Genomic DNA, 17,036 nt, shown 5'->3' with positions numbered 1-17,036 from the left:
CAGTGTGTAACAGCCTGTCAATAAAATGTAAAAACAGACACAATATACTCATGGGTAAGGTAGATCTCCACCACCACCCACTCATTGTACCAGGACAATATCTCTTTTTATCTTGCTTTTGGACGCGCGCGCGCGCGCGCGCGCGTGTGTGTGTGTGTGTGTGTGTGTGTGTGTGTGCGTGTGTGTGCGTGCGCGCAGGTTACCGGAGAGGGAGATCCGTTCTTGCAGAGGGGCCCTCTGAAGACTCCTTTAATGCCCCGGTAGTGCCCATTGCTGAGATGTCTCGAACTGATGACCAGGTAACAAGCCATGTGGGTCCAAGCAGGAGGCGCAGAGTCTCAACTCCTCACCAGACGATCAGCCGTGGAAATGCGGGCTGGTTTCTCAGCAGCAGCAGTGACTGCCACCTCCCGAGAAGAAGCGGCCAGCAGCAAGCAGGGGACGCGGCGGCCGCGCGACCCCGCTCCTCGCCCCGCGCGGGGCTCCTGCGGCCGGCAGCGGCAGCTCTGACGGCGGCGGCGGCGGCGGCGGCGGCGGCAGCCACACAGCACTTAGGGGACCCGGCGAGCCAGTCCACATGCTGCTCTGACGAGGGGGCTGCTCAACCGCGGGCCGGCGATATAATTTTTTTTTTTTTTTTTTTTAAGGACAACTTCCTGGGTCCGCCGGGGAATCAGGAACTCCTCCGCCCCCTTTCCTCCCGCCCCCCCCCCCCCCTTTCGCACCCAGCGCACGCCCCGGGATGCTCAGGCGCGGGTCCCGGTCGCCTGGCCGGGGGCGTCCGCGGGCTGGGCCGCGGGCTGTGGGCTGCGGCGCCGGGCAGCAGCGGCGGCGGTGTGCCCCGGAGAGTGGCGGGCGGTCCTGGGGAGCGCCACACCGCTGCCCCCGCTGCAGTGGCGGGGGTGGGGGCGCAGGAGGTAGCGCGCGGGCTGGGGTGAGGACCGGGAGTTGGGGACGCGGCGACCTGTGAGCGGGAGCGGCTAGCGCCCCCGCTCCGAGCCGTCGGCTGGAGGCGAGGGGCGCGCCGGGCGGCCGGGCGAGGAGGTGACAGCTGCGGCGGCGGCGGCCGGAGGCTCTGGCGGCTGCGGGACGCACCGCGCCGGCATCCTGCCATCCGCCGCCCCGGCCCCCTGGTCCCTCTGCCCCGTCTCCGGGCCAACTTGGCGCCGGGTTTAGGGGCGGGGGCCCGGGGCGACTGGGGAGGGCGGCGGTGGAGGAGACGAGCAGGAGGAGAGCGTTTTCTGCACTCTTTCGCTGCCTGCTCGCCTTCAGCATTTTTCAGCGCTCCGGCTGCGGGCGGCGTTCGCAGAAGCAACAGCTCCCCAGCCGGCTGTACCGACGAGCTGTGCAGCCCCAAATAAGGCAGACGGGTTAGATGCGCAATGATAGGTAATGGATGCAGGAGGAAAGAAGTTTTAGATCGAAAACTTACACAAGGAATCGAAACGAAACATGCATACGTGTGTGTGTGTGTGTGTGTCTCCAGAATTAGAAACGGTCACTTCCAAGTCTTTCGGTGCCTTTAAAGAGGCAGATATTTGGGGTTTGTATAGGACGTCTGTGTCTCCACGACCCTCAACAATCACCCCTCAACGGTGCTTCTTAACCGACGTTAGATCATTTACTGTAAATAAATCCACCAGGGAGCGAGCTGCACTGAGAATAAATGACCTGTGCAGAAATGTCTTCTGAAAAGAGAAGGAAGCCTTTCCGGAGTCAGGAGACAGTGTGCGCTGCGCTGACTGAAGCAGGTTTCTGCGGTCCCTCTGGTCCCAGTGCTGTGCTGGGAAGAAGAGGAAGGGTGGCCTCCTTCCCCTCTTGCCTTACCACTGGACTTAATGCAAGGTTAAAGCTAGTGCTCCCTGTCGCCTCCCCAGTTTTTTCCTCTTCTGTCTCCCACAAGGCTCCACTGGCATCCTGGTTGACCCTGAGGACCTTTCACAAATGACAGAAACAGGTCAAAGAAAACAGATAATTCAGTTTTTCCTATTCAGGCAACTCATAAAACTCTTACGAAAAAAAAAATCCGATTAATATAATTTTTGTAACTACCCAATAAAGACCTGACTTTTTGTTTCCATGATTCCAATAGTTTATATCCTTAATATTTTATTAAACACATAGATGTATTTCTCACTCTAAAGGTTTCAGATAGTCTTTTTAGAAGTGTTTCTATAAGGCAAAATGCCAATTCCTTGCAAACTTTGAATTGAAAATTACTGAAACTGACATGGTGCGATGTAAATCTTGTAGGATTGTTTATTTTGTTGGTAAGAACTTCTGAAATAAAAAATTATAGAGCAGTGACAATAGATACAACATGTCCATGTTTTCCTTTCTGTTAAGACTGACATGGTTAACAATGTCATGTTTATTGAACTTAGAACTGCAAAATGTTTCCTTAAGCTGAGAGTAAGTATTACCCATGTACAGACATTAGATACATTCTATACAAAGAAAACAAGGTCTTTTTGCAAGCCCTGAAATTTCAAAATCAGAAAAAAACTTTGCCAAAAAAATGAATGAAATAGAATTTTTAAAAGAAGATAGTGAAGCTCAGTCTAGACTATTTCACTCTTCATAAATGTAAGTAAGCATTGAGGACCTAAGTGTAAGCACCCTCAAATGGACTAGAAAAATCAATATGTCACATGCTGTGACTAACAGCTCCAAGGATACTATCCCTTCTTCATTAGGCAAATGTAATTCCTAATAATGCCTAATTATTAAGAATAAGGTATATTCTTCTAAAATGAAACAACTGACAAGTAATCAAAAAGTATACAATTCACATATATGATCCTATTGCATTATTTTCTTATTCAAAGTATTACATTTATTCAAAGTATGACATTCTTGTTCATTTGACTATTATCCTATGTGCATTTGAGTTTCCCCATAGGAAACAAAGTAATCCTTCTTTATGGTAATGTTTCAAAGACTGTAGTAATTTTTCTAAATTTCTTTAAAATAATTTAGTTTTGTGGCCTTTCTTCTTTAAAATGATACCAGTTCTTCTGTTAATTTGCCATATTTTAAGTCAGTTATGGTATCCTTTGCTTTCTAATTCTTTGTCATCCGTCTTAAAATATCAAGGCAAAAACTGACACATTTGTTATTCTCAGCCAATTTTAAAAATAGTTTTTAAAATATACAACAATAACAAAAACAACTCCTTTCTTCTCCTTGACAAGTTGTGATTGATATCTATCTGTGTGATTTCATCATATTCAATAATTCCCCATCATTGCTGGCTTATATTTCAGATATGGTGTACCCAATCTAAATAACAGAAACATAAGTGTTTTTATTTGCAGAGTTGCTATAGATACAGAGTTGCTCAGTTGTATTAACTTCTCTCTTTGCTAAAGGAGACACTTTCTTTCTAACTTCAGTAATTAAAAATTTTCAGAGAAAGTGAAAGGAAAGCAAAACACTTTAAGCCTATATTAAATGAATCTTAGATACAGGTCAAATTCTATTACAACAAACATTATGAAAAGCAAACATCATGTGCAATTTTGCAAGGCCCATTTATATTAAAGTAATATTTGATCTGATGAGTTTTCATTCCATGGAAGGAGATGTGAATGGCAAAGGGCATGGATTTCAGCCTATAGCCAATTTGACATTTCCACATATTTCCAGATTCATGGCTATGTCACAGATGATTGACAGAGTGAGAAATCCTCTCTTCCATTACCTTTCTCAAACACATCCCAAGTCGATCCCCTTACTTCCACATCGGCTGCCCAACCTTAGTCCAAACCATCATCACCTCCTGCCTGGACTCCTGCAGTATCCTCCTAACCAATCACCCTGCTCTCAGTGTTGCCTCCATATGTAATATATTCTCTACATCCAACAGCTAGAGTGATATTTATATATATTTTACTTTGAGAGAGAGAGAGAGAGAATCTCAAGAGGCTCCACGCCTAGCGCAGAGCTGACCTAGGGCTCGAACTCAAGACCTGAGATCACGACCTCAGCAGAAATCAAGAGTCAGTGCTTAAGCAACTGAGCCACCCAGGTGCTCCCAGAGTGATATTTTTGATACATAGATCGTATCCTAATATTTTCCTATTAAACCCTATCATACCCAGAATAAAATCCAAATGATACTCTGTTTAAAAAGCCCTGCTTACTCCAGTCCCTGCTCATTTTCTTCTACTGTGTGCCTGTCTCCCCCTGCTCCTCATGGTGCTCAGAGAGGCCCTTCCTGACTACTCAAGCTAATGGAGCTATCTGGGATTTCTCTACCAGAGAAAATGGTGGGGTTTTTCAAGTATATTAATAGAATTTAATTTTTAGAGAAGTTTTAGGCTTACAGAAAACTTGAGCAAAAAGTATAGAGAATTCCCATATATCTCTGAGCACCCCAGAACACACATAGTTTTTCCTATTATTAACATCCTCTTTTTGTTGTGGTACATGTGTTAGAATTGATGAGCCAATATTGATACAATATTATTAACTAAAGTCCATAGTTTACATTAGGGATCACTCTTTGTGCTCTGTATTCTATGGGTTTTTGACAAATACATAATGTCATTTATATGGCATTTCTAATTCTATGGCACACGTGTATCTGCCATTACAGTGTCATACAGAATAGTTTCACTGCTCTAAAAATCACCTGTGCTCCACTTATTCATCCCTCCATCCCCCTGAATCCCTGGCAAGCCACTGATCTTTTTACTCTCTCCCTGTTTTTGCCTTTTCAATAATGTCATATAGTTGGAATTATATGGTATATAGCTTTTTCAGATTGGCTTCTTTCATTTAGAAATATACATTTAGGTTTCCTTCATGTCTTTTAGTGGCTTAGTACCTCCTTTCTTTTTAATGCTGGAATAATGGAATATTTTAACAGTATTCCATTATATGCTGAGTTGAATGGTACCCCTCCCCTCAAATATTGAAGTCCTGATGCCCTGTGAATGTGACCTTATGTGGAAAAAGGGTCTTCACAGATGATCAAGTTAACATGAGATCCTTGGGGTGGGCCTACTACAATATGATTGCATTCTTATTTTTTTTTTAATGGAAAATTTAGACACAGAGACAGAGGCACAGGGAGATTGCCACGTGAAGACTGGAATTATGCTTCCAAAGAATGTAGAAGATCGCCAGCACACCACCATCAAGGAGAGAGACATGGAACAGATTCTCCCTCACGGCACTCAGAAGGAACCAATCCTGCCAACATCTTGATTTGACACTTCTAGCTTCAGAACTGTGTGACAATTCTTGTTGTTGAAGCAACCCCACCTGCTCTGTGATAGCAGCTTTAGGAAACTAACACACATTGTAGAGATATGCCGCAGTTTGTTGCTCCATTCACTGGTTGAAGGACATCTTGGTGGCTTCCAAGTTTGGGCAATTATGAATAAAGCTGCCATAAACATTCATGAGCAGGTTTTTGTGTGGACAAAACTTTTCCACTCCTTTGGATAAATACCAAGGAATGCAACCACTGGATCTTATATTCAATTTTGTAAGAAACTGCCAAACCACTTCCAGACTGTTCCACCATCTAGCATCGCCGCCAACAATGGATGATGGTTTCTGGTGCTCCCATGTCCTCACCACATCTGGTGTGGTCAAGTGTTTTGTCTTTTTAGCCATTCTAATAGGTGTGTAGTGGCATCTCACTATTGTTTTAATTTGTAACTCTCTAATGACATATGATGGAACGTCTTTTCATACGCTTCTTTGCCATCTGCATATTTTCTTTGGTTAGGTGTCTGTTCACATCATTTGCCCATTTTTTAATTGGGTTACTTACTTTCTTTTTGTTGAGTTTTAAGAGCTCCTTGTATACTTTGGATACCACTCCATTATCAGATATATGTTTGCAAATGTTTTCTCCCAATATGTGGCTTTTCTTGTCATTTCTTACCAGTGTCTTTGGCAGAGCAGAAGGTTTTAATTTTAATATTGTCCAATTTATTATTTTTTTCTTTCATGGATTGTGCTTTCAGTGTTGTACCTAAAAAGTCACCACCAAACCTGAAGTCACCTAGATTTTCCTCCGTGTTATCTTCCAAGAGTGTTATGGTTTTAGACTTTACATTTAGGTCCATGACCCATCTTAAGCTAATTTTTGTGGAAGATGTAAGGTCTTTGTCTAGATTCATTTTTTTTTCTTTTTTGCATGTCGAAGTCCAGTTGTTCCAGCACCAGTTGTTGAAAAGAACTGAATTATTTTTTCTCCTTTGTCAAAGATTGGTTGGCTGTTTTTGCATGGGTCTATGTCTGGGTTTTCTAGTCTGTTCCACTGATCTATTTGTCTATCCTTTCAGCAATACCACACTGTTTTGATTACTATAAGAACCTATTTTTAACATGTTAAGCTTTTATATACTTTAATATTTTATTGTGTATCTACATTTTGATTATTTCTCATTTTTGAATGACAGCTATGAAAGCAGGGAACTCCTCTATTTTGTCCGTTCTGTGGTTCTAACACTTAAATACCTGGCGAATACAGAAGCTCTTAATTGGTATGTGGGAAGTAAATGAATAAGTGTTTTCTATTTTAACCTGCTAATTACCACAGTTATTTCCATAGTAATATATTGTGTGTGTACACACACACATACATGTGAAATTCTGAAATTTGGTTGCAATATTTTTGTTTCTTTAGGTCTAAGACACATTTGGTCAAATTCCACTAATTCTTCTACTTAAACTAAAATAATGCCACTATTATTAAACACTATTTGAATTCTTAGCTTCTCCCAAATTCCATGCATTGTATTCTGATTCTTGAAAAGCTAACTATTTAGAACCTATGGACTTAATTGCACTAAAGTATTGATTATTTGGTGGCCAGAGATTTGGCATTCTTAAGGATGGGACCCTCAAAAGACATTTGTTATCCCTCACACTGATTAAGGCTATCAAGCCAAAAGAGGTCTGGTTAGCAGAACTCAGGCTTTTCTCGTGCAGAAAACAACAGGGACCATGGTGGGCATCTCATATGGGCAGTTCCTATAGAGCCTTAGGTATATGAAATCCTCAAGCAGGATGCTGCAGAATCCTTGTAGTATTTTAAAAGAAATACGAAATCCGTATTTTTATATAAAATCTAGTATTTAAATATTGGCAACTAATAGAATGTATTTTTTTCTAGACTATGAGAATTTTCAACAAGAGCACCATATTATGAGTGAAAGACAAATGGGAGAAGATATAGACAATACAGAGACACAATAAAGAACTCCCATCTACAATATATAAAGAACTCATATAAATCAATAATAAAGAATTAGAAAGTAAGAGAGGGACTTCAGAGACACTACACCAAGAAAGGTATTGATATAGTCAATAAACATAAAAAATGGTCAATATAATTACTCATCAGAGCAATTCAAATTAAAACAGCAATGACATATCGCTATACACCCTCCAGAATGACTAAAATTCAACACTGAGTATAATAACACTGATTAATATTACAGACATAAAAAATGAGCAAATGAGAGACAAGTGACTAGAAATTGATTCCTTTTACATAAAATTCAGGAACAGGCAGAAGTAGTCTACCGTGGAAGTTAGATAGTGGTTGTTTCTTGGGCAGAGTTTATTCACTGAGAATGGATACGAAGAGCCTTCTAGAGTCTTGCCAATCCCATCTTGATCTGGGAAGTGATTATGTGTGTGCAAATTTGTTTGTAAATATTCTTTGAGTTGTATAATGAAGATTCAATGAGATACTAGGACACGCCCACCCAAATGGCTAAAATTAAGGAGACTCCCAGTACCAAGAATTGGTAAGGCTAAGGAATAAGTGTAACTTGAATATATTATATGTTGAAATTAATATAACAACTCTAGAAAACTGTTGGTAACATCTCCTAGAGTTGAGTGTTCATATAATTTATGACTAGCAATTCCATGGCACATACACATATATCACCAAAATACACAATCAAGGATGTTCACTGAAGAATTATTCAGTATAGCTCCCAAAAGGAAACAACCCAAATGTTCATCAACAGTGGAATAGATAAAAATTGTGGTACATTCATACAGTGGAATATAATATAGGAGTAAAATTAAGCAAGCTGCTACAAAAAAGAAAATGAATGAATTTCATGGACATCCAGTTGAACAAAAGCAGCCAAACCAAAGAAGTACCTAACATTCGGCACTACTTATGTAAATTAAAAAACTAGCAAAAACTAATTTATGATGTTGGAAGTCAGCTTGGTGATTACCTTTGGAGATTAGTAAGGGAAGGGAAACAAAGTTGGATCCTGGGGGGCAAATATTATTCATCATATGACGCTCACTGCCTCAATGTAGGTTACAAAAATCAATCTTTAAAGTATATTTTAAAAATTAACACGCTTATTTTACAGATGAAGATACCAGGGCTCCGGGAAGCTTAAAAATAGGCAAGTCACACAAATTGGAAAGAGAGCTAGTCTCCCACTGCCTGGCTCTCTGGTGGATTTTTTGTTTGTTTCTTGGGGTTTCCTCTCCTGTGACTAAGTTAGCTAGTTAGTTATTTATTTAGGCCATTCTTTTGCCACAAGCAAACGGATGGAAGATCAGTACACTGCTCATGATTTGATACAAGTAAAACTTGCGAGCTTACAGTCCCCTGCGCTTTTCTGATCCGTGCGCAGACCCGGGCTGTGGTCTCTGTGCCTGGGCAGCAGTCCCTGGTTCTCTGTATTCACCTTCATCGCCATTGGGAAGTGGATTCACATGAGGGTTAGGAATAGAATATGGTTACCATCTCCCCAGCAAAGGGGCTGGACCTGATGTGAAAAGGGAGGTGAGGTGATGAACGTGGATGTCTCCTGCTCTTCAGGGAAGCGTTCATCATGCTCAACCCCAGCCCGAGAAGAAGGATGAAGCAGGTGAGGGACTTCCTCCTGGGAGCTGAGCCCTCCTCCCGGTGGACACCACTCAGCACAGGCTGTCCCCGCTGTGGCCAGACCAAGCTAGCAGCCCAGAAACCCAGGACTCAGGTGCTGGCGCCATGCTGACCCGGACCACTGCAGAGCCAGAAAGGAAAGCAGCTTTGCATTTCCTGGTTTCATTGTATGTGTACATGAAAGAGACTACAGATACATTGTGATTGTCTTTCATTAAAATAAATTATCATGGTAATAGAACTATGAAAAGCTATAAAATCTTTAAAACAAACTCTTCAAGCAAAACACTTTTTGAGAAAGTCTTCAGAAAGTACAAATTGTAATATAGCTTTTTGTTTCCAAAACATGCCTCCGACTAATTTCTTTCATTCTAAATTATCTTATTTGGTTTGCTAATTGCATTGCTTCTCTCATACTGGTCTTTTTTCACTTTTATAGGTCTGTTCCACTTTACCTCAATATTTAGCTTAATACAGGTTTAAGGTTTTGAAATTTAAAAAAGAGAAAAACAACATTTTTCAACCAGTTAATATCTAACTCAGCTCATGTCTCCAAATACAGCTAGTTATTCTTTGTATTTGCCTCTAATCAGTACGTGATGCTAACTCCAACCACAACCCCAGGGAACTGGCCGACCCATGGCCGGGCCAAGCTCACTGAAGGGCTCCAATGAGAAGTTTGAGAATCACCGAGTGCCTGATTCCAAGGTGCCCCAACTACATAGACCTCTTTTATCAGTCTCTTTTTTCCTAGGTCTTAATTGTTAGTGACATTTTCTACTAAGGATAACTGTTTCAAACTAGTTTCTTGCAGGCATAGTTTACCCGCAAGGCATAGGAAGTCACGGTAAACAGATGAAGACCTTTAGCATTTTCACAGTGGTAAACCTGAGAGTAAACACAAACGTTCAGATGTGAAGTTCTATTTGTGCTTAAAGCATACCAAAAAAAGAAAGAGGGAAAGATTAGAAGGGAAGGAGGGAGGGAGGAAAGGAAGTGAAGAGAGAGAAAGAGAGCATTCTTTCCTTAGCAGCATCTTTAAAATCCTTATGATTGTGATATGCTCCCGCTTAAAATGAACCCTACAGGGTTACAAAGTGGGTTGTGACTAAGTAAAGGATCCTGTAGTCCCTGAAGAAGAAGGTGTACTGTTTTCAGGACTGCCTCCTAGCAGATCAAATAACAAATACAGGGATGATTACTTAATCAGTCAAAAAAAACAAAAGTCACTCAACCATCATGTCTGTTGACACTCAGAATCCCAGAAGAGTCTGGAAGGATGGTAGGGCAATTCACTGTAGCTGAGACCCTTTTCCAGCTTTTTCTGAAATTTTGCCATGTCATATTCAAGGACAGGAACCATTTATTTAAACATAAGATGCCTTTTCTAAACTTTATTCTTCCTGATTTCCAGGGGCCACACTTTTAAAATACAACCTTATTGTGTGTACCCTTCAAATTTAAAATGAATCTCAGTACACCTGAAATGCTATAAAATCTATTCTTACCACTTTGGAGATGATACTAGACAAAAAGATTTTTAAGAGCAGCAGACAGAACAGTTCCCTTTTTTTCTTCCTCTCATTCTCACTCTGCATATTGAAAAAAAAAATAGCAAAAACTCACTATCAGCACAAATTGAGGGAAGGATGGAAAGAGAAAATATTTGTGGGAGTGCCACCCACAGGCCAGGTACTTTACATTCATTCAATCATTTCATCTCTATAACAATTGCTTTAATGTGGGTAATATGGCTATTTTTTTTTTTTTTTTAGAGAGAAGGAAAGTGAAGCTCAGAAAATTTAAAGAGAATATTTAAGGTCACAGAACGAAGTGGTAGAGCTGGGATTCATGCACATGACGCTAAGTCTAGACTCTTCACGCCACATTGCCTTTTATCCTATATCACTCAGCCTCCTTGGAGGATCAAAGAAGGATAAGCCACAGGGGTTCCTGCTTTCATCAAGCTTGAAATCCTCTGGAGGAAAAATAGCAAATACAGACGTTTTTGCTAAATTAGAAGCATGAGAACCAAATGTAATGCATTATTCTGGACTGGATGCTAGGTTTTAAAAAATCTGTAAAAGATACTCCAGAATAATTAGAGAAATTTCCATTGGAATCATATCAGATAATATTATTGTATCAAGTTAAAATATCTTGGATGGTACCCAGGTTATACAGGAGAATGTTTTTAGGACACACAAGCTGAATCATTTCAGGGTGAAATGACAAAATGTCTGTGACTTATTTTCAAATAATTCATAAGAAAAATGTATGTGCCTGTATGAATATACAGACAAAGCAAATGGTGTAAAATGGAAATGGTCACTAAATCTAGGTGAACTCTATAAGAGTACTGACTGCATTTTTTTCTGTGTGGGGGGTTAAGATGAGATTATGTAAAATGGCTTGCAGTTGCAACAGCATTCACGCAGTTTCTAAAAGGAAAAAACTGCAAGAGTTGTAATCTAAAATAAGTGATGGGGATTAAGGAGTGCACTTCTTGTGATGAGCACCCGGTGTTGTATGTAAGTGTGGAATCGCTAAACTGTACACCTGAAACCAATATTACACTGTGTGTTAACTAACTGGAGTTTATTTATTTATTTATTTATTAAAAGATTTTATTTAGGGCGCCTGGGTGGCTCAGTTGGTTAAGCAACTGCCTTCGGCTCAGGTCATGATCCTGGAGTCCCGGGATCGAGTCCCGCATCGGGCTCCCTGCTCGGCAGGGAGTCTGCTTCTCCCTCTGACCTTCCTCCCTCTCATGCTCTCTGTCTCTCATTCTCTCTCTCTCAAATAAATAAAAATAAAATCTTTAAAAAAAAAAAAAAAAAAAAGATTTTATTTATTTGAGAGAGAGAGGGCACAGAGGGATAGAAGGAGAGGGAGAAGCAGACTCCCTACTGAGCAGGGAGCCTGATGCGGGACCCGATCCCAGGACCCTGAGATCATGACCTGAGCCGAAGGCAGACGCTTAATAGACTGAGCCACCCAGGTGTCCCTAACTGGAGTTTAAATAAAAAACTGTAAAAAAAATTATATTTCACCTAGAAAATAAAATAAAAGTCATAAGACCAGTAGAAAACCAAGCCAGTCTCACCCTTGATAATTTCTGTTTGTGAACCTTAAGGATAAGAAAGGAGAGAAGGAATAATAAATCATATATTTTCGCAGAGGACTGATGTTTTTGGATTGAAGGTAACTGATAATCTTAATACAAGAGAGTCTTGGAAACAGTATTTGGTTACAGGCAGGACAGCTCCATAATTTGCAGGGCCCAGAGCACAATGAAAAGGAGAGAACTCTTGTTCAAATATTATTAGTATTATGGCATTATTAATACCAGAACATTAAACCAAGCGTGGGACCGTTCACAGTGGGGAACCTGTGTGACTACACAGGTCTCATGTCCATGATGCCCACCCTTATTACCTTAAAAAAATGTGAAATATGTCACAGCTTTCTTCCCATAATTATAAAAAATCCAGTCATTCAACCAGAATAAAGATTGTATTGAACCACTATACCTTGTGTCAAGAACTATAATTGAAACAAATGAGCTCTACAATGCATTCCTTCCACATATAAGTTCCATATTTTATTAATATTATTTTGCATTAATAGTATTTATTATATTTTGTATTCCAAATATAAACTCATATGTTAATCATTCATATCACATGATCTGGGGCTCTTGTGTCTTATATTATATGGAGGATATATGAAAGCAGTTACATAACATAAGCCACATAAAAAGTCCTGTGTGAAGGCACCTGGGTGGCTCAGTTGGTGAATCGTCTGCCTTCGGCTCAGGTCATGATCTCAGAGTCCTGGGATCGAGCCCTGCATAAGGCTCTCTGCTCAGCGAGGAGTCTGCTTCTCCCTCTCACTCTCCCACTGTGTTCTTTCAAATAAATAAACAAAAATCTTAAAAAAAAAAAAAAAGTCCTGTGTGAGTTATAAAATGGATCTGGTCTTCTCAAATGTGTCAATGAGAATGTAATCTAGCAATTGAGTAATAAATATACCAGAAGACATAGGTTTTTACTATGTTTATTTCCACATTTTCAGTTGTTCACAGATGAATTGGTTAGTAATGTTTGCATTTGTGCTGTCAAATTGTGCTGAACTGGTTATTGGTCTGTTACTTTGGGCAGTTTTTAGAAAGAAACACAACTGCAAGTCTTTGTCTTAGAAAACTCATGCCAGAGATAAACAAATCAAACCAATGAACACTGGCTAATAGGTTTAGCTTATTACCATTTCACACAGTTATGTCATGTCAGAAACTTCCAGTGAATAGGGGTTTCTGTGGTTGAAATGCTTACCCCAAAAAATGTTCTTTCATTAGGATAATTTTTCATCTTCTATCTGTTAGACTATTTCTTTAGTTATCATTAATCATGCTTTATGCAAATCAACTGCACAGGCAAACTGCCAACACAAAAAGGTCTTAATGAAAATTTTAATCTTTATTTTTTCATAAAATTCTTTCATTATGAATTAGACCATATTGGTTATAAGTCATAATATCTAATTAACATCCAGATATAAATATAGTTCCACTCCTCAAAAAAAAAAAAAAGCTGCATTTCCTGACTTCTTGCAATATCAAACATTTCATGTTAACCCTTGAGCTTTGTAAGACATTGTATCAAATCTTGAAGGTTTCTGGACTTCCATATTAAAGGAAATGCAGGATATAAGACAAAACAGTTATCAGGGATGATGGGCATATATCTGGTGATATTTCAAGTAAGGCAAAATCCCACAATGTGTATGTATATTTGAATTTAAAAATAAAGGCGAGCCTTTCATACAGTACTATTCATTTTAATTTTGTTTTAAGCAATAAATAATCATGTTTCTTAGTTTTCATTTAAAAAATACCTATTTTTCAAAAACAAAACGAAGAATATCAAGCTCATGGGTACAGAGAACAGATTGGTGGTTGCTTGAGGTGGGGGGTGGGAGAAGGGGGTCAAAAGTACAAATTTCTAGTTATAAAATGAGTAAATCGTGGGGAGGGACCATAGTTAATAATACTATATTGCATATTTGAAAGTAGTAAGGAGAACAGATCTTGAAAGTTCTATCACAAGAAAAATAATTTTTAACTATGTATGATGATGGATGTTAACTGGACTTACTGGGATCATTTTGCAATATGTACAAATATAAAATCATTAGTCATACATCTGAAACATATAATGTCAATTATGTGTCAGTTAAAAAAAAAAACCTGTTTTTAAGCAAAATACTCCTTGAAATTTTATGATTCTTCTATAATGGAAATAGTGATCTATTGACTAATATTTTTTAAAATATTAGTATTTTAAAATATTAGCTTTTACGTAAGTCGTTCTGGGGAGTTGGTACAATGCCCACTAAATAAAACAGTTCCCAATTATTTTCTTGCCATTTAACAAAACTTTTTTTTTAAATAAAAAAAAAGAAAAAAGAAAAAAGAGATTATCAAAAATATTTTTAGTAGAAAAACTGTGAGGCAGGACTGCCAACCCAATCAAATATCAAGTCACATTTTAAAACAGTGATAATCAAAACAGTATGCTACTAGAACAAAAATAAGTATGAAGATAAATAGAACATAGTGAAAATGTCTGAAAAAAGCTTTAACAAACATCTGTATTTGACATAGGCAACATCTGGAAATTACAGAGAAGAGAATATTCATTAATAAATAAATGAGAAAAATTCATTAGAATTTGTGGAAAAATTAATTTAGATACACAGTTCACACAGTCCACAGTCAATCTAGTTCCTGATGGATTGTTGAATTAGGTAAAAACAAATCTTAGAAAATTTAATTAAGTACAGATCACTAGAAGGATGACCTGCCTATAATATATACAATTTATTCAAATCAAGACCCTGACAGATAAGTGAACAAAGATAATAAATAATTTACATTAAAGGAATAAATAATTTACATTAAAGGAATTAGAAGCTCATATAAACTTCTATTTTGACAGAGAAGAAATGCAATTAAATTAAAATTAAGGTAATATCTTATTTCCTTTATAATGAAAAAAACTAATGTTAATATCAAAACATAATGAGAGTGACTTTGGGGTCAAACTAGCTTATTCTGACAAGATGGTCTGTACAGATTCTTTATGAGAAGCAAACTACGATCTGTAGAACAACTGTAGATTTATTGCTACCATTTCTCTGAATGCCCACATTTCCAAGAAATTCCTGTCAGAAAATAAATTAACTTTGGAAATATCTATGTACAAACTAGTTTATAATAGCAACATAACAATAAATAATTAGAAGTATACATAAAGTTTAGCATCGGAGCGCCTGGGTGGCTCAGTCGTTAAGTGTCTGCCTTCGGCTCGGGTCATGGTCTCAGGGTCCTAGGATCGAGCCCCACATCGGGCTCCCTGCTCTGCGGGAAGCCTGTTTCTCTCTCTCCCACTCCCCCTGCTTGTGTTCCTGATCTCGGTATCTCTCTCTCTGTCAAATAAATACATAAAATCTTTAAAAAAAAAAAAAGAAGTATACAAATATACATAAGGCTTAATGATGAAAGAATGCTACAATTACTAATTTTACATCAGCTGCAGGCTTAACCATCTCCCTTAAGGCTTTAGGAAAATTGGCAACATGATTGAGATGGTCATGTGGAAGAATGAATGTAGGAGAATCTCTAGAAAGTATTAGCAGACCTTTTCTAGTAAATATCAAAATTGACTGTAAATATTTGAGTGTAGTCTTGTTTAGAAAGCATATGTGGAATATACAACAAATAAACACAAACCCACAAATAAACACACAAAAAGCAGAATCAGTCCTGTAAGCACAAACTAATGGTTGCCAGGAAGGAGTGTGTGGTGGGCAACATGGGTGAAGGGCAGTGAGAGATACAGGCTTCCCATGGTGGAATGAGGAAGTCATGGGGATAAAAGGCACAGTATAAGGAACACAGTCAATGATACTGTAATAGTGTCCCATGGTGACGGATGGTAGTGTGGTGAGCATAGCATCATGTATAAACTTGCCAAATCACTATGCTATACACCTGAAACTAATGTAACATTGTATGTCAGCTACACTCAAATAAAAAATTTTTTAAAAACAAAAGAAAAATAAAGTATCAGGGATATCCTCACTGCTTAGACTCTTAGAAATATACTTTAACAGTATGTATCAATGCTTCTAAAAAGTGTATCACTTAGCATAAAACAGCATTTATTAAAAGACCCTAAAATATGTCATGGCTCAAAACCAGTATTTTTCACTCTACTAACGTCTGAGATGAATGTTCCTGGTTCAGTCAAAGGGTAGCTCCCTCCACATGGTGGCTAAGGGGCACTGGTTTCTTCTGTCCTTCAGACCTCTTCCTCTCTGGCAGCCCAGAGGAAAGAGGACCGTGATGAAGTAGATTTGCTTGTTAATGATCTTAGCCCAGAGATGGGACAAATGAGTCCCACTCTTCTATGCCGCTGGCTAGGGAGCTCAGTTACGTGGCCACCCCCAGCTGCAGGTGAGGCTGGGAAAGGAGCCTCCTGGTTCTTAGGAAGCAGAGAACAGAGATCTAGGAGATGACTAGCAGTCTCTGCCCCAGCATATACATTTTATGAGCCAGCAGATTCATCTTTGAGAATTAATCCTGAAGAAATAACGATACACATTTATAACAATGTATGACAAAGTATGTTCATTAACGGTGCTCATTTTAATAGTGAAAATAATCTCCAATGATAATAATTTATAGAACATCAAAACAATGATGCACTACACAGACATATATAATATATAGAATAATGACCCTAGTATAAAATAATGGAAAATGAAAAGTGCAACATAATATTAATTGGAGAAATGAAAAAGTCAAGTATAGAACAATACAGTATGGTTCAAGATTTGTTATAATCAAAACTAGAAATAAATGTGGATGTAGTTACAGGAATATAGATTCACATATACATATGGACATAATCACATGAGAAAAATTAAGGATATGGCCCCAAACTGGTTGTTTTTTTTTTTGGTCTGGTAGAATCAGGCAATTAATTTTTTCTTTAGTTTGTGTTTTCTACAATGACAAAGCACTGCATTTCTTAAATACACTAAAAAACAAAAAAAAATCATAAATTTAAATAATATG

General features: G+C 38.8%; 1 protein-coding gene across 1 annotated transcript in view; it reads right to left on the bottom strand.

Moving 5' to 3' along the window:
- The window catches only part of ZNF804B (zinc finger protein 804B), a 486,583-nt gene extending 486,272 nt beyond the window's left edge, over window positions 1-311 (bottom strand). The window contains exon 1 of the mRNA XM_021689660.1: window positions 204-311. Coding sequence (XP_021545335.1) covers window positions 204-311 — 108 coding nt within the window. The remainder of the gene's footprint in view (window positions 1-203) is intronic.
- Window positions 312-17,036: the final 16,725 nt, after the last annotated feature.

Source organism: Neomonachus schauinslandi, chromosome 12, assembly GCF_002201575.2.
Source record: "Neomonachus schauinslandi chromosome 12, ASM220157v2, whole genome shotgun sequence".
In the NCBI taxonomy this organism is placed as follows: domain Eukaryota; kingdom Metazoa; phylum Chordata; class Mammalia; order Carnivora; family Phocidae; genus Neomonachus; species Neomonachus schauinslandi.
The sequence above is the reverse complement of the archived record's forward strand: the minus strand, read 5'-3'. Positions and strand labels throughout refer to the sequence as shown.